The sequence below is a fragment of the Nicotiana tabacum genome, chromosome 16 (genome assembly GCF_000715075.1).
Source record: "Nicotiana tabacum cultivar K326 chromosome 16, ASM71507v2, whole genome shotgun sequence".
NCBI lineage: Eukaryota > Viridiplantae > Streptophyta > Magnoliopsida > Solanales > Solanaceae > Nicotiana > Nicotiana tabacum.
Window position 1 is genome coordinate 56,365,373 of NC_134095.1, and position 25,948 is coordinate 56,391,320.

The window sequence follows — 25,948 nt, forward strand, 5'->3', positions numbered from 1 at the left end:
AGTTTTGAATTATAATTTTGTTTGTTGACTCGGCCTATTCGTTCCCGGTCAGATGATATGGCATCGATAAAATCCTTTTTTATTTTGTGTGCTTCGAGGAACTCTATTACCTTGCTGCCGATGAATTGCTTGCTGTTGTCACATACGATTTCGGCAGGTATCCCGAATCGACACACAATCTGGTCCCAAATGAAGTCAATAACTTTTTTTCTCTGACCTTTTCGAAGGCCTGTGCTTCCACCCATTTAGAAAAGTAGTCAGTTATAAACAAAATGAATTTAGATTTACCTAGGGTCGTTGGTAGAGGGCCGATGATATCCATTCCCCATTTCATGAAAAGCCACGAGGACAGGACTGAGTGAAGTTGCTCTCCGGGCTGATGAATCATCGGTGCAAACCTTTAATATTTCTCACATTTTTTTATCAAACTCCTTGGTGTCTTTTTTCATGCTATCCTAGTAATACCCTGCTCTAATAACTTTACGAATCAAAGATTCGGCGCTGGAGTGATTCCCATAAGTGCCTTTGTGGATTTCTCATAGAACATAATCGGTGTCTCCCGACCCCAAACATACCACCAACGGTCCATCGAACGTCCTCCTGTATAATGTTCCACCTTCATCCAATGTGAACCTAGAAGCCTTGGTTCGTAGAGCCCTCAACTCTTTATGATCCGATAGGAGCTTTCCATTTTTGAAATATTCGATATACTTATTCCTCCAATCCCAAGTCAAACTTGTAGAATTTATCTCAGCATGACCCTCTTCGACCATAGATCTCAATAACTGGACGACGGTCCCTAGGACAATATCATCTTCTCCAACTGATGAACCCAAGTTAGCAAGTGCATCGGCCTCACTGTTTTGTTCTCGGGGCTAGAGTCCACTCCTTGAAGCGGTGCAAGGTTACTTGTAATTTGTCCAAATGTCTTTGCATCCTATCCTCTCGAACTTCAAAGCTTTTATTTACTTGATTTACCACCAACAGAGAATCACACTTAGCTTCAATGATGTCACACCCCATATTTTCGTACATAAAAGTATGCCATAAACAAATTGGTGAAAGCTCGGAAATGAGATATTACATCCCGCATTTTTCATACGTCAAAGTTTTATCGTAAATTAATCGAAGTAAGTTCGGGAATGAGATTATTTTAAGATTATAAGCATTTTATGCTATTTCAAATAAGTAATGAGTAAATTTGTGAAGATGAGAAGGTAATCAAATCAAAGAAAAAGAATTTCGTTGAAGTATGACATTTTGGAATAACATACGGCCCGAGTTAAAATACCCGATATTTATGGACTAGTATCATACAAGGTATCTCATGGTCATGATAGTAAGGTGTATAAGGTATGTTAAAATAATTTGAGATAATTTCAATTATGTGGTTAATTGATTAATTGTTGGATTAATGGGAAATTACCAAGTTAATTAAGGAATTAGGTAATTAATTAATATTGATGGATAAGCCTAAAAGGTCTCCCCAACATGGAAGCATGTTTTGGCCAAAGTGGTGACACTTCAAGTTACATAAAAGGTGTCACATTTAAAGAAATTTATGACCAAGTCATCAAATAGTGGGGCCCATACCAATTAAGAATAAAAAACCCTCCAAATTACTAAAGTAACGTTCTTGCATCTCTACAAAGAAGTGAAATGGAGTTCCAACCAATTTCATACAATTATTTATATGATTTTCTCCAATCAAATCTCATGCAAGACCACTTAATACTTAGTAACGTGAGATTTTGCGGTTTTAAGAAAGTACGATGAAATCTTTCTCAAGAATATCATGCAGATTTTTCCCTACTCCGATCTTGCTGTTATGTGTGTGTCGCAATTGACATAGGTTAGAGGGATTTCTAAGAGAATTGGCTCAGATATGTTAAGTCTATCCCTTCTTTATTTTTGGCATGATCCAAGCAATGCAAATGAAACGAGCAAAATATGCAACTTCTATAAATGACTCTATTCATAGAAATATTAGAGTTGCCTATATTCTTGAATTTTCATATGTCTTATTGCTCTATCGTCTGTTAATGGGTCTCAGAAAAATATGTAAGTTGAAAAAGTTTACTTCATGATATTACTCAAAGACATAATGGTCTTATGACATTTCGAAGGATTTTATTGATGTAATTCTCATGTATTGAATTCATGCACATTGACCCATGATCAGATGGCGTTATATACATATATATATATATATATATATATATATATATATATATATATATATATATATATATATATATATATATATATATATGTATATGGAATATGGGAAAAGGTTACGACATTATATACACACCACCACATGATCAGTTGGTATACGTTGATGATTTGCCCACAGTGGCTGAGATGATATGACGGGATGCCCTCAGAGGCTTGATGATGTTATGAACACATATACCTATGCATGGTATGACGTTTATATGCATATGCATGACATTATAAATATTAAAGAATTCACATAGCTATTCAGACTTACATGTCGAGTCTTTTACTCCAGGTCTCTCTCATGTCTATTATTTACTGATTTTCATTCCTTACATACTCGGTACATTATTTATACTGACGTCCCTTTTGCCTAGGGAAGCGGCATTTCATGCTCATAGGTCCCGATAGACAGGTCGAGAGCCCTCCAAGTAGGCTATCAGCTCAGCGGAAGATGTTGGTGTGCTTCATTTGCTTCGAAGTTGCTTGTTTGGTTAGTATGATTTAGATGTGTATTCTTAGGGGCTTGTAGACAAATGTCATGTACATAAAAGTTTGTATGGCCTTGTCGGCCTATGTTCAGTGTATGAGTGGTTATTTTGGCCTTATAGGCCCGTATGTCTTATGTAATAGTTGGTTTCACATATTGTATTTTACTTATCTCACGGCAGCCTTCCCGCTCAGTAATCCATGATAGTATGACATGAAAATATATGTTATGGCGGTACTTGGTTGATTAAGGTACCAAATGCCCATCGTGGCCCATCGGTTTGGTTCGTGACAAATGACTTTGGCCCCCAAGCTTTTAGCTAGCTCGAGACCTGCAATCATGGCCTTATACTCAGCCTCATTATTAGTCAACCTAGAAGTTTTAATAGATTGTCTAATAGTGTTACTTGTAGGTGGCTTCAAAATGATACCAAGCCCAGACCCTTTCATATTCGAGGTACAATCCGTGAAGAGGGTCCATACACCCGATGATGTACCCGATTTTAGTAGAGGTTCTTTTTCCACTTCGGGTACGAGAGTCGGTGTAAAATCAACCACGAAGTCAGCTAAGATTTGAGACTTGATAGCCCTTTGGGGTTGATATTCGTTATCATACCTGCCAAGTTCAACTGCCCATTTTGCCAATTGGCCTGATAGTTCAGGCTTATGCAAAACATTTCCGAGAGGATAAGTGGTTAACACACATATTGGGTGACACTGGAAATATGGCTTTAGTTTTCTAGATGCACTTATTAATGCAAGTGCTAATTTTTCTAAGTGCGGGTATCTAGTTTCAGTATCTCCTAAAGTCCGACTTACATAATAAATAGGGAATAACGTGCCTTTCTCTTCTCGAACTAGTACCCCACTTACCGTTATCTCGGATACTACCAAATATAAATAAAGCTTTTCATCCACCTTGGGAGTGTGAAGGAGAGGTGGGCTCGATAAATATTGCTTCAATTCCTCCAATGCTTGCTCGCATTCCGGGGTCCATGCGAAATCCTTTCTCTGTTTGAGCAAGGAAAAGAACTTGTGGCTTCGATCCGATGACCTCGAAATGAATCGACCCAAGGTGGTTATTCGTCCTGTTAACCTTTGTATGGTTTTCACACTATCTACGATAGTGATATCTTCGATGGCCTTGATCTTGTTGGGGTTGATTTCGATCCCTCGATTTGATAACATGAAGCCGAGGAACTTGCCTGAACCGACCCCGAAGGCACATTTTTCTAGGTTAAGCTTCATGTTGTACTTCTTCAAGATCTTGAATGTTTCTAGAAAATTAGTTAAATGGTCCTCTGCACGTAGGGACTTAACCAACATATCGTCAATGTAATCTTCCATTGATTTACCTATCTGTTCCTCGAACATTTTGTTAACTAGGCGTTGGTATGTAGCTCCAATATTTTTTAGCCCGAAGGGCATTACATTGTAATAGTATGTTACAAACTTAGTGATAACGAGGTCTTCTCCAGGTTCATCTGAATTTGATTGTACCCGGAGTAGGCGTTGAGAAAGGTATGGATCTCATGGCCGGCTGGCGCATCGATCATGCGATCGATGTTAGGCAGTGGAAAAGAGTCTAGGGCATGCCTTGCTTAGATCCTTATAATCTATGCACATTCTTAGTTTGTTCCCCTTTTTTGGGACTACAACTACATTGGCTAACCATTCGGGGTACTTTACCTCCCGAATAGACCCTATTTTAAGAAGTTTAATTACCTCATCCTTTATGAATGCATGCTTCAACTCAGATTGGGGACTTCTTTTTTGCTTTACTGGTTTGAACCTGGGGTTGAGGCTTAGCCGGTATGTTATTATTTCCGGTGGGATCCCTGTCATGTCTAAATGGTACCAAGCATAACAATTCATGTTATTGATAAGAAATTGAATAAGTTTTTTCCTGAGTTCAGGGGTTTACCCCGTTCCCAGGTATAACTTTTTCTCGGGCATTTACTCGATCAGTATGACCTGTTCCAGTTCCTCGACCATTGACTTGGTTGCATCTAACTTTTCGGGAACAATGAAAGTTTGAGGAGTAAGGAAATCCTCTTCTTTTTCTTCGATTACATGTTCATACGATTCGGTCGAGGCTGGGGACGGTGATTGCTATTTGGCCGTCTGCTTATCTTTCGTGCTCGATTTTTCCGAGGTCGAAAGCACTGGTACCGGAGTCACCTCATCGACTGCAAACATTTCCTTTGCAGTGTTTTTTTCTCCGTAAACCGTTTTCACGCCATCTGTTGTTAGGAATTTCATCATCTAATGAAGGGTTAAAGGTACTGCCCTCATGTTATGGATCCATGGCCTCCTGACTAGTGCATTATATCTCATGTCGCCTTCGATGACATGAAATTTTGTATCTTGGATGGTCTCGACCACGTTCACTGGTAGGATTATCTCCCCCTTTGTTGTTTTGCTTGCCATGTTGAAGCCATCTAGGACTCGAGATGCAGGTACAATTTGGTCCTGTAGGCCGAGATGTTCTACTACCCTTGATTTGATTATGTTTGCTGAGCTACCTGGATCCACTAGAACACGTTTAACTTGAACTTTATGTAACAAAATAGAAATTACCAGTGCTTCATTGTGCGGCTGAGATATGCCTTCCGCTTCCTCATTATTGAATGATAGGACACCCTCGGGCACATAACCCCGAGTCTGTTTTTCTTTGGTAATCGACACCTTGATGCGTTTGAATATAGGCCCTTGCGGAACATTGACATCACCAACGATCATATGAATTACATTTGCGGTTCTTCCTAATCATTTTTTCGTTTGCATCTCTTTCCCTGAAGTGGTTCTTAGCTCGATCACTGAGAAACTCTCGAAGATAACCCTCGTTGAACAATCGAGCTACCTCTTCCCTCAGCTGCCTGCAGTCTTCAGTCTTATGGCCATGTGTGCCATGATATTTACACATCAAGTTTGGATTCCTTTGAGAAAGATCGGTTTGTATAAGCCTGGGCCACCTGGTGTCTTTTATTCTTCCAATAGATGGCAGGATCCACGATGCATCTACACTGAAATAATACTCCGAAAACCGAGGTGCTTCCGCAGGATCAGTGTGTTTATCAAAACCGTTCTTACTCATAAATCCCCGAGAGCTTTGACCTCGATCATTTCTTTGATCGTTCCGAGGAACGTTACGCCCCGAACCGTTGTTTCTTCGATCGATATATGTCTTATACCATTCCCCTATTTGATCTTGGTTCCCTATCCGTATCCCTCGAGGCCTTAACTTCCAATCTATTAGGATGAACTGAACCTGAAGAGGCTCCCAACTGGTCGTCCTCGACCCTGATCTTTGATTGGTAATGACTATGTATGTCTGACCAAGTCACAGCTGGGTACTCAATCAGATTTCGCTTCAACTGTCGTGATGCGATCGAACTCCGCTCGTTCAACCCCAGCATAAAAACTTGTACCGCCCAATCATCTGATACCGGTGATAATTCCATTTTATCCATTAGAAATCGGGACACGAACTCCCTTAACATCTCATCATTATCTCATAATCATTTAAGTCGTTTCTTTTAATCCCGCAAGTGTATGAGGTAATATGTTCATTAGGATCGGTTGTCCTGTTGTATTTGGGTATATCAGGCATACAAATTTTTTTAGGAATGGGCTTTAGAGCCGCACTCGGAGGGAATGGTTTTTGTATGAATTTCTTGGCATCCAAACCTTTCAAGACCGGGGGTGCCCCCGGTATTTGATCAACACGAGAATTATAAGTCTCCATTTTTTTGTCATTATCCTCAATCTTTTTCTCCCCCGACTCGTTTCTCTTGGTGAGTTCCTCGAGCATCCTCATAACTGTGGGATCAGTTCCCGAGCCATTACCGTTCGATCTCTCCGGCACAGATTTGATTCGGCGAGTGATTCTGGTTCAACCACACTCGGAGTTTTATGCTGACTTTGAAGCTGAGCGATAGCAATCTGTTGAGCTTGCAATATCTCGAATATCACTTGGAGGCTGACTCTCCCGTCTCCTATACCCTGTGTTCCTTGGCCACCGGATCTGACTTCCCTGCGTACACTTCCCCCGGGGTCTGCGCCTAAATCCGCATTTAAAGCAATGTGTGAACTAACATCGACCTTTTCCACATTTGGCACTTCCCCAAGGTTAATCGGTGGTACACCGGCTCCCGGAGCAACTACATTCTCCTTTTCCCCATGAAATCCAACTGTCATCACCGTGTACGGGCGTGTTCTGTGAGTTTGACATGTTTTAACCTGAAAACAAAGAATCTTTGACAAGAACAAGTGTGGAAATAACGTGTGTTATCAGAATCAGTACTGAAATAACCACTATTATCTTTAGCCCCACAGTGGACGCCAAACTGTTTACCTAAAAAATACGAGTAACAATTAAACTTGTTTGTGGTTTTAAAGATACGTGACTTAATTCAATACTAATTAATAACCAAGAAACCTGATGAATAAATGAAAGAAGTAAGTAAAATCAAACTAGTATGCAAGCCAGTCTCGACCTCGAGCTAAGGTGGTCTCGAGGCAGGTCAAGAACAATAAAGTTAAAGGACAATTCTGATGGAATATGAGAAAGAAAGTAAGAGAGTATATTCTTTGCCAATCATTCATCATGGTTACAAATGATTGAGGTCCCCTTTATATAATAGGGGAATCCTAAATAAGGTACATTTGTATTTACGGTAAGGAATCTTATTGGGACAACTGTCTAACCGCCTAGTACGGATTAGTACTAATTCGTACAAATCTATTCCGGAATTTAAGCCATGATCTTGGGGGCGTGGGGGGAATCTTGCTCATTCTGTTACAAACTCATAACGGCTCCATCTCGGGGTTGGTCATACTCGGCTTCGGTACTCATCGTGCACTTCGATCTTCGATCCTTATGTTCTGCCCTCGAACTCGATCCTGGTCCATACTGAGTTTATCCCTCAATGCGAGCCCTCGGTTCCTCCATGTGAGCCCTTTAGCCCACAAAATCGGGGTACATGATTTTAACGTATACAATACTATTTGCTTTTCTCTGACATCATAGCTACTGCTACTTAAATTTTCAGGTTTGTAACTCTATTTTATTTTTTTTATTTCGTTAATTATTTTTTTCACGATAATCTTAATCATAACCAACTGAAATTTGATAATTGCATAACCTTAAAAGCAAAATCTCCTTAAAATCACATTCAGATATATACAACTTGAATTACTTTAGAAAAGTGAAGTCTGAAATCATTTGTTCTTATTGCTAAAAATTGATCATAAAGTTCACAAAGAAATTCTGCTAGAAGCCCTGTTTGCTGTTAATTTTCAGTGCGTTTAATTTATTTTTTTGCTAAATTTTGTATTTGATTGAAAGTAAAATTTCTTTTCTTGATAAGGAAAATTTTTCAACAAGTTCATAAAAATCAGACAAGGTTAAAAAAGTCTTCAAAAAGTCCAGAAGCATTCGATATAATTAGTGAACTACGTTAGAGTTTTGCTTTTTATTATAGGATGAGCGAATTGAGGTATCATACGTGTCAAGTTTAATTTCCTCTCATCAGCTTTTGGTCATTCTTACCGTATTACATTTTATGATTGCAAAGTTGTGACGATTTCGATCAGTTGAGACTAAATGTTATTATATAAAGAATTTTGGATTACTATGTTAAAAAAAGCACATTCACAGCATTTTTCCAAGTGCGAACTGAAATCTATGCTTATGATAGAATTAGGTGAGATGGATCAATTATATATATGTATCTAAAAACATCATAATTGATCGCATTACACATCCTACCTATCTACCTCAATGTAGTTGTTCAACTTCAACGATAGTAACCGTTTTGCATTCAACAATCAAGTCGGTCGAATAAGCTCACCATTCATTAGTTTGCTAACATTTATTCCCTTCAAATTTTGCGTTACTCATATACACATGTTTCAGGATTATACTTGTTATCATTTTAAAAATTTTGAGGGGTATGCGTGCATCATGTGTGTCCAATAACTAGTAATTATTCATCGAGTTTCGATATGTGCCCAACTGGTCCTCGGACATTTTTGGTTATCAACGAGAAGTTTTATTTTGTATCTCATACAACTTACCCTAATTGTATGAGGCTCCTTTTTGTCTCAAAAATTTATGGACCCCAATCTTACACTTCTGGGTCCACAGAAATTAGGGTCCGCAAAACTGTGAGACATAAAAGTTGTCTCATACAACTAGTGTCAGTTGCATGAGACACAAAATAAAATTTTCCGTTATTAACTAACATTTGTACGTCTAATTGATTATTAGTTGTACATTTGACAACTCAAAGCCATGTGATGCAAAAACAGGTCAAACAATTCGCTACTCCGAACTTTCGTGCCATGAATCATGATGCGACATTGCCATATTCAGCCAGAAAACACGGCAACTACTCAATAACCCAAGTGTATTGTTAATCCATCAACTCCATTTGATTCCTAAGCATGATCCGGAGAACATGCACATATGCCACTACTCATATGTCATTCTTGCAAAGACAAATCAAGGCATGTGCTTTATATCTTTTTTATAGTAGTAACATCAGAACAAGGGAGACTCGATATTAGGGGTGAATTTAGGGGCGGAAGGGGGTTGGGTGAATTCCCTTTCCCCAAAAATTACATTAAATATATATGGTGAAATCTATTTTTTATTTCCATATATTATATTTTGAATGTCCAAGTCATTGGTTTAACTTTTTTGTTTGAACCCCTTAGTGGATGAATGAACAGGGAAGACATGTTAGGGCAGAATTGAAGGACAACGCGGTATACACATACACATACTTTAGGTCAAAAGAATTTTAATTGGTGCAATTATATACACATGTACCTGTACCTGAAAAATTTACACAAGTTCCGAGATCTCAGTTAGCTAGGATCTCTGAAGTAGTTATCTCATTCGCTTAATATTAAAAACAACAAATTGTCCTACTTTTTACAATTTTTAAACTACTAAATATAAAACTTAGAATAATACATATTACCTTACATCGGTGAGCAATCAAAGGTGTCTTTTAGGCTCTCATCTATGAATACTTAAGAAGAAATGAATGTCGACCCTTAACTTGTTGGAATTCCGTTCAATATCTCAACAACATCATTCATGGGAGGCCTATCTATACAATTTTCATTAGCGCACATTGTTGCAATCTTAAAATACTCAATAACTGCAATTTCTTTCAATCCATCCTTCGAAAGATTGGCATCAACCATTTCCATGTAACGTTCTTGCACCACCATATCATTAACCCAATTAACAAGCCTAATTTCACGACCATCCTCTCCTTTAAATGGGAAATTAGGACGCTTCCCTGTAATAATCTCTAACATTAGCACACCAAAACTATAAACATCTCCATTTGTAGTTGCCTTTGTTGCACCATTAATGTACTCTGGTGGCATGTACCCCATTGTACCTGCTACTTGTGTTGAAACATGTAAATGTGACCCTTGAATTCTCCTAGCCAATCCAAAATCAGCAATATAAGCTTCAAAATTTGCATCTAATAAGATATTACTAGCTTTAATATCCCTATGAATAATTGCAGTATCCAAATTGTGCATATAAGCAAGTCCTTTTGCAACTCCTTTAACAATGTTAATTCTCGTTACCCAACTTAACGGCATCCAAGAGATTGATTCTGCCATGTCGGATGCTGATGACGTGTCGTAAAGCCATTGGTCGAGACTACCTTTTTCAACGAACTCGTAAATTAGGACCCGGTCAGAACCCGTGGAACAGTACCCGAGCATTTTGACTATATTTGGGTGCCGGATATTACCGAGGGTTTCCATCTCGGCCCGAAACTCCCGGAACCCTTGGAAAGCATCGGCGGAGAGCTTTTTCACGGCGACCGAGACGCCGGAGGCGAGCTTAGCTTTATACACCATACCGAAACTGCCGTCGCCGATGATAAGTTCCGGCGAGAAATCTCGGGTCGCGTCGACGAGCTCCGGCATGGAGATCCGGTTCAGGGACGGGTCAAACGTTGCACTTTCAGTTACCGTGATGGAAGAAAGCTCCGTATTACTAGCTATTGCTCGGGTGTTTCGGGTCTCGGGACGATTCCGGGTCGGCTCAGTACGGCGTCGTTTATTAGGGTCTCTGCAGAAAACATAGAGAGCACCGAAGATTAAGATGACTGCAACGAAGCTTGCTGCAGCAGCTAGAAAAGCTTGAAGTGCTGGATCCATGGAGAATATGGGGGGTTTTGGTTAATTGATGAGAAAGTAAAAGAATAGGGAAACGGGTGGAAGAGAGAGAAGGAAAAGGAGAAGCCGCCATTAACGGGTAAGGAAGGTGGGGGTTTTGAAAGAAAGCGAGAGGTTGGTTGTCTGAAAGCGTGGACTGAGATTGCAGTCAACGGTAGGCAAATACAGTAGAGTGGAATTTCATTCTAGTATTTGTTTACTCATTTTTCTTATTTTTCTTACTTATTTTGGTTCTTTCTAGACGGCATACGCTTGACTGGAAACTTTTTTTAGAGAATGAAATTTGGCTTACCTCCATTTCTGGGTAATTTTCTGTTTTCCTTTTGATCCAATTTATAAAACTTAAAGATAATTTCTGAAACTCGTCATTTTAGTTAGAATATTTGTGAAAATTGTGATTTTTCAACTTTGTGATTTTATAAAACCTTTTTTTCTAATAATAAATAAAAAATTAGAAGTTAAATTATTTTAAATATATTATTCTTTTTCTAAAACAGATTAATAAAAAAAATATCATATAAATTGAATGGAATGAGTAAAGTTTTTTTCCTTGACTAACAAATTAGATTACTATTTCTATTTCAATTACTACAATATATGAGATCTGATCTTGTGACTTTCTGCTTCTGACCATTGCTAAATTAGTGGAATCCTGCTTCCCCTTTTAATATAAGGAAACAACATGACCTTCAACCGATTAATTGCAAAAGTAAAAAAATATATATATATATATTGTAATGTAGGTGAATCCTACTTCTCGTATTAATATGAAATATTTTTCAACCGATTAATTGCGGAAGTAAAAGAAAAAGTCATGATGAGAAATTTGTTTTTTATTTTGGCGGCCGCCAAGAGTGAGGAATAAGGATTATTTTGTTCTTTTTTCCTTCCCTATTCGAACTTCTTGTCCATTGCACTAAAACCAGAAAAGGAATAATAAATTAAAATTTTAGCAATGGTGAAATAATTAGTTTCAAGGAGTACTGAAGTTTAAATTAACAATCTAGTGAATTAATAACCCAACAATCCACTTGGAGAAATTAATAGCCTATTTGGCCAAGCTTATTTTTGGTCAAAAGTTTTTTTTTTTTTTTTTGCCAAAAGCACTTTTGGCCTCAATTTGACGTGTTTGGCCAAGTTTCTAGAAGGAAAAAAAAAGTGTTTTTGAGGAGAAAGCAAAAGCAGTTTTGGAGAAGCAGAAAAAGTAGTTTCTTTCCAAAAACACTTTTTTGAGAAGCACTTTTGAGAAAAATACACTTTTTTAAAGCTTGGCCAAACACTAATTGCTGCTCAGAAGTGCTTTTCAAACTAATTAGTCAAATACAAACTGCTTCTCACCAAAAGTACTTTTGAGAAAAATACTTTTGAAAAAAAGCACTTCTCAAAATAAGCTGATTTTTGCAGCTTGGCCAAACGGGCTATAAGTTTGCAATGTAATTCATTTAGCGTCAAAATTTGTAGTAGTTGTATGGATAAAAATTACCATCTTCACGCAATTTGACCGAAAAGTTCTACGTGACAATTAAAATCTAGAAATTAAGTGACTGGACTCATTGCCGAATTCGAAAGATTCTGAGGTTATGGTCATCGAAGGGTCAAGTATCGAAGAGGTGGTCAAATAAGTTCGGAGACTCAGTTAACTTTATCCATAGATCGAGGATATCTACGATACGTCGTAATGGAAGCCACTATCGAGGATTCCGCTACTCACTACCTAATTCACTGGCGTGCTGGCTCGAAACCCGAAAAAGCAGTTCTCTTCTCACCGCTATAAAAGTTGCTCCAACGCTCAAAAAGAAGATCATCGAATAAAATCCTCTCTGTAACAAAAATACATCTTGTGCTAGCCCTTTTTTCTGATTAAACTTTGTTTCGGGACTGAAAATAAAGAAGAATTTTCTCTGTTGCATTATTCTTTTTAATCTATTTCGCTATTTCTCCTTTATCTTTATTTATTATTTACAACTGTGCCGAATCAAACACATTGCAAGTGGCCCTTGGAAAACACAAATTTAATTATTTAATCTCAAAATTAATTTTTTGAATCAAACAGTAGTATATACTACGTAACATTTTGACCTTTTGTGAGAGAAGATTAAATACTAGACCTTGCGAACCACCTAGTCTGCAGATGTGATTAGTGTTGAAAAGATCTTTCCTAGGTTGAGATAGAGAATGGAGGTTGTAAGCTCTCTCGTGCTTTCGTTTTTTACCAATACAACGACATAGAATAAATTTAATGAACGAGAGAATTATTAACTAAGCAAAAAGATCCAAAAGAAATTAATATAGAAATCAAAACAGGCAAGATTAAATAGGAGCAAATGGGTAAACACATCACTTTATCGTGCGGGGTAATTTTATTTTATGGGATTAGGGATAATTATATTAATCTACTCATCTCCCCCCCCCCCCCTATATATATACACACACTATATTAAAAGTACAAAAGTCATTAATGAAATGTCGTTTGCCTTTTTTACCCTTTAAAAATAATTTTTACATTGACTAAAATCGTAATTAAGTTATGTATACGGTCAAAACCTATGCCTCCGATTTATAGGCTCGAGGGTCCGTCCTAGGCCCGAGTGCGAGCGAGGCCGAGTTCGAAGACCGATGGACCAGGTTCGAGCCCGAAGAGAGAGTGTAATGCCCGGAGATAGGGGTATGAGGAATACCGGGCCAAGTATGCTCGACCCCGAAATAGTACCATTACAAATTTGTAACAAAACAAGCTAGATTCTTGCCACGTCCCCAATAGCATGGCGCAAATCCCGGAATAAGATTGTACGATTCCGTACTAGGCGGTTAGACAGTTGTGTCATGAATATTCCTTACTGTAAATGGAAATATACCTTATTTAGGGCTCCGCTATTATATAAAGGGGACCCCAATCATTTGTAACACCATCTAATCATTGAGCAACAAATATACTCTCTACTTTTTCGCTTACTGTTCATCAGAATTGTCCTTAGCTTTACTGTTCTTACTCTACTTTTCTTGCTTAATTGTTTTTATTACTCTAAGCCCACCTCGAGGTCACTAAGCTCGAGGTCACCGCTGTTGGGTAACACTGGTTTGATTCACTTGTCTTTTTTATTTTTACTTCATATTTCTTGATTATTAATTGGTATTGAACTAAATCACATATCTTTAAAACCACAAATCAAATTTAATTGTTACTCGTATTTTCGAGGTAAACAGTTTGGCGCCAACCGTGGGGCTAAAGATAATAGTGATTATTTCTTTACTGATTCATATTACATAGTATATTGTTTTTACACCTTTTCTTGTCAAGATTTTTTGATTCTCAGGTTAAAACATGTCTAGCACACAAAACGCACTTGTTCATGACAACGAAGGTCTTGGAGAAAACAACAATGCAGGGGTCGGTGTACTACCGATAAACCCAGGGGAAGTGCCAAATATGGAACCAGTTGATGTTAGTTCACACATCGCTCTAAACACGGATTTAGGCATAGACCCCGAAGAGAATGTACGCAGGGAAGCCCGATTTGGTGGCCAAAGAACGCAAGGAATGGGAGATGGGGGAATTGGCCTCCAAGTGATATATGTGATGTTGCAAGCTCAACAAGTCGCCATCTCTCAACTTCAGAGTTAGAATAAGACTCTGAATACAGCCGAGCCAGTAAACTCTCGACGTACCGAACCGGCGTTAGAAATGCCAAATGAAAGCGGCTCGGGGACCGACCCCACAATTATGAGAATGCTCGAAGAGCTCACTAAGAGGATCGAGTCCGGAGAAAAGAAAATTGAATACAATGAGAAAAAGGTGGAAACTTATAACTCCCATGTTGACCAAATACCGGGGGCACCTCTAGTTTTGAAAGGTCTAGACGCCAAAATGTTCAAACAAAAATCATTCCCTCCGAGCGCGGCTCCAATGCCCATTCCTAAAAAGTTTCTCATGCCTGGTATACCCAAATATAACGGACCAACCGACCCCAACAAGCATATTACTTCATACACCTGTGAGATCAAAGGAAATTATTTGAATGACGATGAGATTGAATCAGTCTTGTTGAAAAAATTTGGAGAAACCTTGTCGAAATGAGCTATGATTTGGTATCACAACTTAGCTCCTAACTCTATTGACTTGTTTGCTATGTTAGCAGATGCCTCGTGAAAGCACACGCCGGGGCCATAAAGTTGGTCACGAGAAAATTGGACGTCTTCAAAATAAAACAAAGGAATGACGAGATGCTAAGGGATTTCGTGTCTAGGTTTCAGATGGAAAGAATGGAGTTATCACCGGTCTCGGATGACTGGGTAGTACAAGCTTTTATGTAGGGCTTGAATGAAAGAAGCTTGATTGCGTCTCGACAATTAAAGTAGAACTTTATCGAGTATCCAGCTGTGACATGGTCAGTTGTGCACAACCATTACCAATCAAAAATTAGGGTTGAGGACGACCAGTTGGGAGCCCTCTCGGGCTTAGTTCATCCTAATAGGTTCGCAGCCAAGCCCCCGAGGGACGCAGACAGGGAATCAAGATTCAATAAAGAACGGTATCAGCCATATGTCTATCAGAGGAACAGCGGCCCAAGCCGTAATGCTCCTCGAAATGATCGGAGAAATGACCGAGGTCAAAATTCTCGGGGACTCATGAGTAAGAGCGGGTTCGATAAACATACTGACCCCATAGAGGCACCTCATCTCTCGGAGTATAACTTCAGCATGGATGCATCAGGGATCGTGTTAGCTATTGGGAGAATTAAAGACACCAAATGGACGAGGCCTATACAGACCGATCCTTCTCAAAGAAATCCGAACTTGATGTGCAAGTATCATGGCACACATGGTCATAGAACAGAAAATTACAGGCAGCTAAGGGAAGACGTGGCTCGTTTATTCAACGAGGGCCACCTTAGAGAGTTCCTAAGTGATCGGGCTAAGAATCACTTCAGGGAGAGAGATGCAAGGAAAAATGAGCAAGAAGAACCACAACATGTAATCCACATGATCATTGGCGAATTCGATGTCCTTCAACGACCTATATTCAAGCGCACCAAAGTATCAATCACCAGAGAGAAACGGACTCAAAGCTATGTGCCCGAAGAAGTCTTATCATTTTGTGACGAGGAAGTAGAAAGCATATCCCAGCCTCACAACGATGCCCTGGTAATCTCTATCCTTTTAAATAAAATTCAAGTTAAACGTGTTTTAGTGAGTCCAGGTAGCTCAGCAAACATAATCAGATCGAGGGTCGTGGAACAACTCGGCCTACAAGATCAGATTGTACCTGCGTCCCGGGTCCTAAATGGCTTCAACATGGCAAGCGCAACAACAAAGAGAGAAATTCTTCTGCTAGTAAACGTAGCCAGGACCATACAAGATACAAAGTTACATGTCATCGAAGGTGACATGAGGTATAACGTACTCCTCGGGAGACCATGGATACACAACATGAGGGCAGTGCCTTCAACTCTTTACCAAATGATGAAGTTCCCAACAGAGGAAGGAATAAAAACAGTCTACGGAGAGCAACATGCTGCAAGAGATATTTGTGATCGAGGAAGTGGTGTCGATACCAAAGCCTTCGACCTCGGAGAAATCAAGCATTGGAGGTAAACAGGCGGCCAAATAACAATCACCGCCTCCAGCCTCGATGTAGTCGGAGCAACAGGTAATCGAAGACGAAGATGAGGATTTCCTTACTCCTCGAAATTTTACCGTTCCCGAAGAATCCGATGCAACCAAATCAACTATCGAGGAGCTAGATCAGGTCATTTTGATCGAATACATGCCCAAGAAAAGGGTATAACTGGGAACGGAATTGAGCCCCGAACTCAGGAAAAAACTCATTCAATTTCTTATTGATAATATGGATTGTTTTGCTTGGTCCCATTTAGATATGACAAGGATGCCACCGGAAATCACCACATATCGGCTAAGCACCGATCCCAGGTTCAAACCAATACAGCAAAAAAAGAGGCCTCAGTCCGAGGTAAAGCATGCTTTCATAAAAGACGAGGTAACCAAACTTCTTAAAATAGGATCTATTCGGGAGGTAAAGTACCCCAAGTGGTTAGCCAACGTAGTTGTAGTTCCTAAAAAAGGAAACAAACTTAGAAAATGCGTAGATTATAAGGACTTGAACAAAGCATGTCCAAAAGATTCTTTCCATTTTCCAAACATCGATCGAATGATCTATGCCACGGCTGGCCACGAGACCCTAACTTTTATCGATGCCTACACCGGGTACAATCAGATTCAGATGAACCCAGAGGACCAGGAAAAGACTTCATTTATTACTAAGTTTGGAACATATTATTACAATGTAATGCCCTTCGGGCTAACGAATGCAGGAGCAACATACCAACGCCTAGTTAAGAAAATGTTCGGAGAACAAATAGGCAAAACAATGGAAGTTTATATTGATGATATATTGGTTAAGTCCCTGCGCGTAGAGGACAATTTAGTTCATTTGCAGGAAATATTCAAAATTTTGAGGCAATACAACATAAAGCTTAACCCGAAAAATGTGCCTTCGGAGTTGGCTCGGGTAAGTTCCTCGGCTTCATGGTATCAAATCGGGGTAAAGAAATCAACCCCGATAAGATCAAGGCTATCGAGGATATCATGATCATGGACAGTATGAAGGTCGTGCAAAGGCTAACAGGGAGAATAGCTGCTTTGGGTCGATTCATTTCGAGGTCATCGGATCGGAGTCACCAGTTCTTTTCCTTGCTAAAATAGAAAAAGGATTTCGCATGGACCCCAGAATGTCAACAAGCCTTAGAAGAATTGAAATGATACTTATTGAGCCCACCTTTGCTTCACACCCCGAAGGTAGATGAAAAACTTTACCTATACTTGGTAGTGTCCGAGATAGCAGTAAGTGGGTACTAGTTCAAGAAGAGCAAGGTATGCAATTTCCTATTTATTACGTAAGCCGAACTCTGGGAGATGCTGAAACTACATACCCTCACTTAGAAAAATTAGCACTTGCACTAATCAGTGCATCTAAAGTTAAAGCCATATTTTCAATGTCATCCCATATGTGTTTTATTCACTTACTCCCTTTGAAATGTTTTGCATAAACCCGAGCTATTGGGCCGATTGGACAAATGGGTCGTCGAAATTAGCGGGTATGATATCGAATATCAACCCCGAACGACCATCAAGTCTCAAATCCTAGCTGACTTTGTGGCTGATTTTATGCTGACCCTCGTATCCAAAGTGGAAAAAGAACTCTTGCTAAGCTCGAATACAACATCGGGGGTATGGAACCTTTTCACAGACGGTGCCTCGAATGTGAAGGGGTTTGGGCTTGGCATTGTCTTGAAGCCACCCACGGGTGATACCATTAGGCAATCTATCAAAACTCCAAGATTAACTAACAATGAGGCCGAGTATGAGGCCATAATTGCACGTCTCGAACTGGATAAAAGCTTGGGGGCAGAAGTCATCGAGGCCAAGTGCGATCTCTATTGGTGGTAAACCATGTAAACAAAAATTTCGAGGTTCGAGAGGATAGAATGCAATGGTACTTGGACAAGCTACAGGTAACTTTGCACCGCTTCAAGGAGTGGACTCTGGATCATGTGCCTCGAGAATAAAATAGCGAGGCCAATTGACTTTCTAATCTAGGTTCCTCGGTCGAAGAAGATAATATCATCCCGAGGATTGTCATCCAATTATCGAGGTTTGTGGTTGAAGAGGGTCATGCCGAGATAAATTTAACGAGTTTAATGTGGGACTGCAGGAATAAGTATATCGACTATTTGAAGAGTGGAAATCTCCCATCGGACCACAAGGAATCGAGGGCCCTACGAACCAAGGCTGCTAGGTTTCCATTAGATGAAGATGGAACATTGTACCGAAGAACATTCTATCGACCATTGGCGGTATGCTTGGGGCCAGGGGCACCGATTATGTTCTATGAGAAATCTACGAAGGCACTTGTGGGAACCATTTCGGTGTCGAATCTTTGGTCCGTAAAATTCTCAGAGCTGGTTACTACTGGGATAGCATGGAAAAAGATGCTAAGGAATTTGTCAAAAAATATGGTAAGTGTCAATGATTTGCACCGATGATCCATCCGCCCGTAGAACAACTCCATTCGGTCTTATCCTCGTGGCCTTTCATGAAATGGGGAATGGATATAGTCGACCCTCTACAACGGCCCCAGGTAAAGTAAATTTATTTTGCTTATGACTGATTATTTTTCTAAGTGGGTGGAAGCACATGCCTTCGAGAAGTTTCGGGAAAAAGAAGTTGTTGACTTTATCTGGGACCACATCATATGCCGATTTGTGATACCTGCCGAGATTGGATGTGACAATGGAAAGCAATTCATAGGCGGCATGGTAATAGAATTCCTCGAACCACATAAAATAAAGGGGTGTATACGGTGAAATCGGAAGGTCCAATTTCTCGCCATTAAGGCACTTCGGAAGATCACCTCGAAAGCTCGAGGCCACGGTCGAGTATCCTCCCTCAAGGGTCGTCGACACTCGACCTCAGAGCAGTGATGATTACGGTAATAGTAGAAATGGGGAGTTCCCAAGGCACACAACTAGGACTGACAGAGCCTAGTGGACTACTCTAAACCCGAATCAGGGCGTCATCTAGATGTCCCATCCCTATATCTTTGCAATTGATGCATTTCTATACTATGTTGGGACTCCCCTCCTATATAAAAGGAGATCCTTATCATTTTGTTAACCTATGTTGCCTCAGTCATTCCATACTAAATAAACAAGAACATTCTCTCTACTTTGTAACATACTCTCTTGATATTATTGCTTCCATTTATTATCTTCATCATTGTTCTTAATTTATTGCTTATCATTGGCCATAAAGAGCCTTCGTTGATTTTATTATAACTGTTAGCCATACTTCGACCACCTTCGATAGCTCCTAGCCGAGCTCCGAACTTGACCTCGAGGCCCCCGAATCGACAAGCCCAAGACCCTGATTGTTAACCTATCGGTTTGGTTATCACCTTATTCCTAACTCTTATCTCATTTCTAAGTCTCACACATAGCATCATCTGTTTAACAACTAGCATAAAAATAGATCACGTATTTTTAGAGTACCATAATCAAATTTAATTGTTATTGCCATTTTTCATGGTAAACAAGAGGATTTTATCGACACCATACCACCCAACGGGAAATAGACAGGCCGAGTCAACAAACAAAACTATCATTCAAAACCTGAAGAAAAGGTTAGATGATGCAAAGGGAAAATGGAAAGAAATTTTACCGGAGGTCCTTTGGGCATATCGGACAACATCGAAGTCTAGCACGGGGGCCACCCCATTTTCTCTAGTATATAGCTTTGAGGCCCTCATCCCCGTTGAGGTCGAAGAACCCAGCGCCAGGTTTTGACATGAATCGGAGGAGACAAATTACGAGGCCATGAACACTAGCCTCAAGTTATTAGATGAAAAGCGAGAAGCAACACTTGTTCGGATGGCCGAGCAGAAGCAAAGGGTCGAAAGATACTACAACAGGTGGATAAATCTTCGACACTTTGGAATTGGGGACTTAGTCCTACGAAAAGTCACCCTCAATACTCAAGACCCAAATGAAGGGAAACTAGGCCCAAATTAGTAAAGACCGTACCGAGTCCTCGGAGTTATCGGTAAAGGATCTTACAAACTTATCACAATGGAAGGTGAACAACTGCCAAACAATTGGAACATATCATTGCTCAAACGATACTAATGCCAAGGTGTGACTTTATCCTTTTGTCCATTTGAGTTTAAAACTAACTCATTATAGATTCTCGATCGAAGCTATCAAAGGCATATGATCTCGAAGGCATCATTTTTTGCACGAAGGCCTTAGGTTTTAAAGTATGCGTTGCACTCTTTTTCCCTTAGATTGGATTTTGTCCCAAATGGGTTTTACCGGCAAGGTTTTTAACGAGGCAACAACAATGTGCTCCCTAAGGAGAACTCAACAATATTTAAGGCTTCTTTTCAATCAACCTCGAATACTGGGGGGGCATCACCCTCAGAGGTTATGTTTTACTTCATGTCAAAGAGGGTCTCGATAGGAGAACTTTGTAATGGGCCAAACAGTCAGATGAACCGTGTCCATATAGAATAATCGAGCCCCAATGGCAAAACATGTATGCATGTATCAATTATCTGAAGAAACATTCTGGTTATATCAAAAACATTTTATATCTCAAAGAAGTTTACTATTATACGAGCTCTACACTTACAATCCTACGGGAAGTGGCTCAAGAGCCAAAATGCAAATGCACTCTGAAATACTCGGGGACTGTCATTGATAGTCAACAGATCTTAGTCATCAAAACTCGGACTCATAAGACCTCAAAGAGGCATCCCCTCAAAACAAAGGCCAAGCCCAATACGCTTGGGGACTAACTTTTCAAACAAGTTCGAAAGGTTATCGGGAAACAAGTCCAAGTGACATACCCAAAGGCTACGGCCATATTAAAGACTACGGTCATATAAAAAGGCTAAGACTAAAATAATGCGGTTCAGAGACGTCCGACTTCCGCCATAAATTAAAGGCCTTCAAACATTTGAAAAAATCGGTTAAATTAGTCTACCCTCGGCAAAAGCAAAATTAAGGGGATTCGATAAAGTCAGCCCTCGAATAATTTAAAGGCTTCGATAATGTCAACCTTGAAAAAAAACCTCAAGAGGTATTCGATTATCATTACACAAACAAGTTACCAATAAGGTTTCGATACGTCGAACCCTAAAAAAAACAACGAGTACAAAAAACACATGCTAAGGCATACAGAATTTTTACTAAGTCTTTTAGCCGAAAAGAGGGAAAAAGTATAGCCACTTTAGAGGCCGAATCGGCCCAATTTAAAGAGCCTAAGGGCCTATATATAGAGCCTAAAGTCCAACTTAAAAGAGCTTAAGGGCCAAAATATATAGAGCTCGAGACCTCATTCTCACTCAACTCGGATTCCAGAGTCCCATTATTCCGAGCTCACATCGAATTGATTTAAACTTAGCTCGAGGATTAATAAAACCTTAAGGGGTATTATATTGATCAATAAAAACCTAAATGTTTATTATCCGAACCCATACTCGGACTGATTATGTGAATTGTACAATCGAAATCTTCCACAAATGAGAACAGAATAAAATCCAACACAAGTTGAGGATAGAGCAAAAAAGATGCTTTTATTCGTAAGGGATGTTTTACAAAACATATTTACAACTCCCACAAGGGGCCCTTACAAAAAAAAACCTAATCTATTCTGGGGTTACATCCTCGGAAGCAGCTTCCTCAAAAACTGGACCCTCAGCAGCTCTATCTTCGGGAGCTCTATCTTCAGGAGCCTCCTCTCCCTCAGGAACATCTTCTTCACCTTCCTCGTCCCCGGAGCCGCTCGCAACATCCTCATCATCGGAAGAGATAAGAAACCTGGCATCGGTTTCCCGTGTCTTTGCTTAAGCTATCTCCTCGGCAAGGTCGAATCCTCGGGCGTGGATCTTTTCAAGAGTCTCCCTCCGGGCTTGGCACTTGGCCAAATCATTGCTCCACCTTTTCTGTTCGAAGGCCTCCCTCAACTTAGCTTGAATGGCCGCAGCGTCCCTTAAGTATACAATGATGGTTTTATCAGTAGCAACCTTCGTTTTCTCAGCTTCAGCCTTAGCCTGTACAGCTTTGGCCCGGGCTCTAGTGAGCTCTGCCTCTAAGTCCTCAATTATCTTGGCCTGGTCCAGACACTTCGCTTTAATGCCTTGGAGTTGAGTTTCAGCTGAGGCCAGTTGGGCTGTAATGGCTTCCTTATCGGTAGCGATTTGATCCATGCTCTCCTTCTATCGATGGCAATCAGCTTTAACTTGATCAACCTCGCCTCGGAGCTGCCCAATCATTTCTAACTTTTACTGCAGCTGAGATATCGAAGTGTTAGCCTCTGAAGTAGTTCCAAGAAGGCCATACTCTGTTAAAATCGCAGTTACCTGCTCATCTAGCTCGGACTCCTTTTTCTGAGCTTTGGCCAATTCCTCCCGGAGGTCCTTAAGCTCCTCTTCCTTTTGACTACAAAGGAGCCTCAAGGCCTTCTCTTCGCCTGAAACATTCTTGAGCTCGGCTTCACATTGGCTCAGCTCTAAACTTGACGATGGCCTCATGAAGTTAAGATATATCAGTCAAAGGAAAAGAAAGAAAGAAAGAAAAAATTACAACAATAAAATTTAGTATTTACCCGAGAGAGGAGATGTTAAGCCTCTTCAAAGATGGTGGATGCATCGTTAAGGTCAGTGGTATCCTCGTCCCCAGCAAAGCAACCCTGAAAGGGATCTTCCTCGAGGACCTTGCTCGGATCGGGCGTACGCAGAGTGTTGGCATCTTCGATTGCCTCCTTGGAATAGGATGGAAGAGAAAGGGAGTGACATGTTGTCATGGCCTCGAGCTCTTCACTCGAGGAGTTTTGATTAGCTTCAAGGGTTTTCGCGTTCACCCCTTCCGGTGTATTTGTTGAAGGCTGAGGAACAATCTTAACCTCCGGGGACATTGGGGCTTTGCCCGAATCTTTCTTTGGGCTTCCCTCGCTGCGGGATGAGTTCTCTAGTTCGGAGGGCTTGGAGTCCTTGATTGGTTTCCTGGTTCGAGGCACCAACGCTGACTCTTCACCATCATTTTCTTCGTGATCCCAAGAATCGTGGGCCGAATCTGCGTCTACATGAGCAAATCTCTTCCGTAGCCTTTGAGCAGGGGTTTTCTTGTCTTGAGGGTATTCAGGCTTCGAAACCCTCTTTCTTTTGTTGTCCTTCCCTGATTTTGGAATCGAAGACTTGGTACCTTTCCCCAGGTGGGGCTGGCCTCATTTTGGAGACATCTCTGATGCTTGCACAAGTAAATGTGAATAAGTTAACACCACCAACAAATGAAAAATATCTGAAACTTGGGAAGTGAATTTATCATGATGTTTGGACTCCCACTTGCCCCTTGATAATTCACGCCATTTGCGCTCGTCATAGGATGAGGTAGCAGCTAACTTTCGAACCCAGCCCTCGAGGTCGGGGACCGCGTGAGATGCCCAAGCAGTAGCTGCAGAAAGAGTAAAGGCATTATGAGGCATGAAAACTAAGAATGAATAGATACTGGGAAGAAGAACTCCACTTATGATTAAAGTTCCATCTCTCCGGAACGACACTTTATCCCTGGGGATGACGTCCGAACTTTTCACTCTGATGAATCGGCTCATCCAGCCTCAATATTTGGCTTCGTTGTTACTAGAAAAGAAGGCTTTCTTTGTTCGACGTGGAAACTTGATAAGCCCTCGAAACAGCTGAGGCCGATAGAATCGAATCAAATGGTTGAAGGTGAATTCCAACCCCTCGGCCTTTTCAGAAAAGTAGCGCAGCATGATCACGATGTGCCAAAATAAGGGGTGAATCTGGCCGAGGGTGACTTCGTATGTTTTGCAAAAGTTGATCACCACCGGATCGAGGGGACCCAGTATAAAGGGGTAAGTGTAAACACTTAAAAAACCCTCAACGTAGGTAGTAATGCTTTCTTCGAGGTTCGGGATCTGAACCACGACCTCATCTCCCCAGTCGCAGTCCTTCTTCATATCTTTGAGGTGTTTCTCCGATATCAAACTAAGATATCGAGATACATGCTCGCACTGGCCAGGGACATCGGGGGATTTTCAATTTTAAAGTCCTTCTTAATCACACAAGGACCGGGGGTGATTTCTTCAAGAGTCGGCGGCGCCACTGGTTTAGCCGGCTGGGAGGTAGAAGAAGACGATGCTTTATCTTTTTTGGGGACCGTTTTGAAAGTTTTAGCCATGATTTTAAGCTAAAGAATACATACTGTATCGGAATGTGGTGTTTTTGCAAGAACTTGACGTTTTCCGGTGCTTAAAGAGACGGTGGAAATAAATGATTAGAGAAAGAGATGAAGGAGGGAAAGATGTAATTAAAGAGTAAAGTTCTTTATTCAAAGGAATAGCCTCATATTTATAGAAGGGAAACGACGGTTCGGCGACACTAGTGGCTGACCAGTACTGACGTGCATTTAATGTTTTGGGGAAGTGAACTGTCGGGACGATTCAGTCACTTCAAGCGGCTGCTTCACAGAGATGACATCATCGTTACGGACTCCGAAATCGAGGTTTCAATCGTTTCTTATCATCTTATTCTAAGAAATGTGGGGACTATCTCTATACGGTCAAAATCTTATGCCTCCGATTTATAGGCTCGAGGGTCCATCCTAGGCCCGAGTCCGGGCGAGGTCGAGTTCGAAGACCGGTGGACTAGGTTCGAGCCCAAAGACAGAGTGCAATGCCCGGAGATAGGGGTACGAGCAATACCGGGGCCAAGTATGCTCGACCCCGAAATAGTACCGTTACATATTTGTAACAGAACAAGCTAGATTCCTGCCACATCCCCAAGATCATGGAGCAAATCCCGGAATTAGATTGTACGATTCCTTACTAGGCGGTTAGATAGCTGTACCAAGAATATTCCTTACTGTATATGGAAATATAACTTATTTAGGGTTCCCCTATTATATAAAGGGGACCCCAATCATTTGTAACATCATCTAATCATTGAACAACAAATATATTCTCTACTTTTTCGCTTACTGTTCATCAGAATTATCCTTAGCTTTACTGTTCTTACTCTACTTTTCTTGCTTAATTGTTCTTATTGTTCTAAGCCCACCTCAAAGTCATTAAGCTCGAGGTCACCGCTGTTGGGTAACACTGGTTTGATTCACTTGTCTTGTTCATTTCTACTTCATATTTCTTGATTATTAATTGGTATTGAACTAAATCACATATCTTTAAAACTACAAATCAAATTTAATTGTTACTCGTATTTTCGAGGTAAACAAGTTATTAACCTAATATTTAGGAATTTGAAATCTACTAAACTTTTGATTATTAAATTCTTTCCTTATTTGAAGTCATAATTATTTTCAAGTCTTTGCCTTTTATTTTGTTAGAAATGATTTAATCATTATCAGACTTCAACTTAAATAAAATAAAACTCTAGCTTTGTCCAAATCCAAATAAAACGTAAATTTTACTT

The 25,948-nt window shown here is 40.2% G+C and overlaps 1 protein-coding gene across 1 annotated transcript; it reads right to left on the reverse strand.

The window, feature by feature from the left end:
- Positions 1 to 9,501: 9,501 nt before the first annotated feature.
- LOC107801447 (leucine-rich repeat receptor protein kinase EMS1-like) lies at positions 9,502 to 11,168 on the reverse strand. Its single transcript, XM_016624775.2, has one exon. It carries the CDS (start codon positions 10,909 to 10,911, stop codon positions 9,778 to 9,780), a length of 1,134 nt encoding a protein of 377 aa, XP_016480261.1. The 5' UTR covers positions 10,912 to 11,168; the 3' UTR covers positions 9,502 to 9,777.
- Positions 11,169 to 25,948: the final 14,780 nt, after the last annotated feature.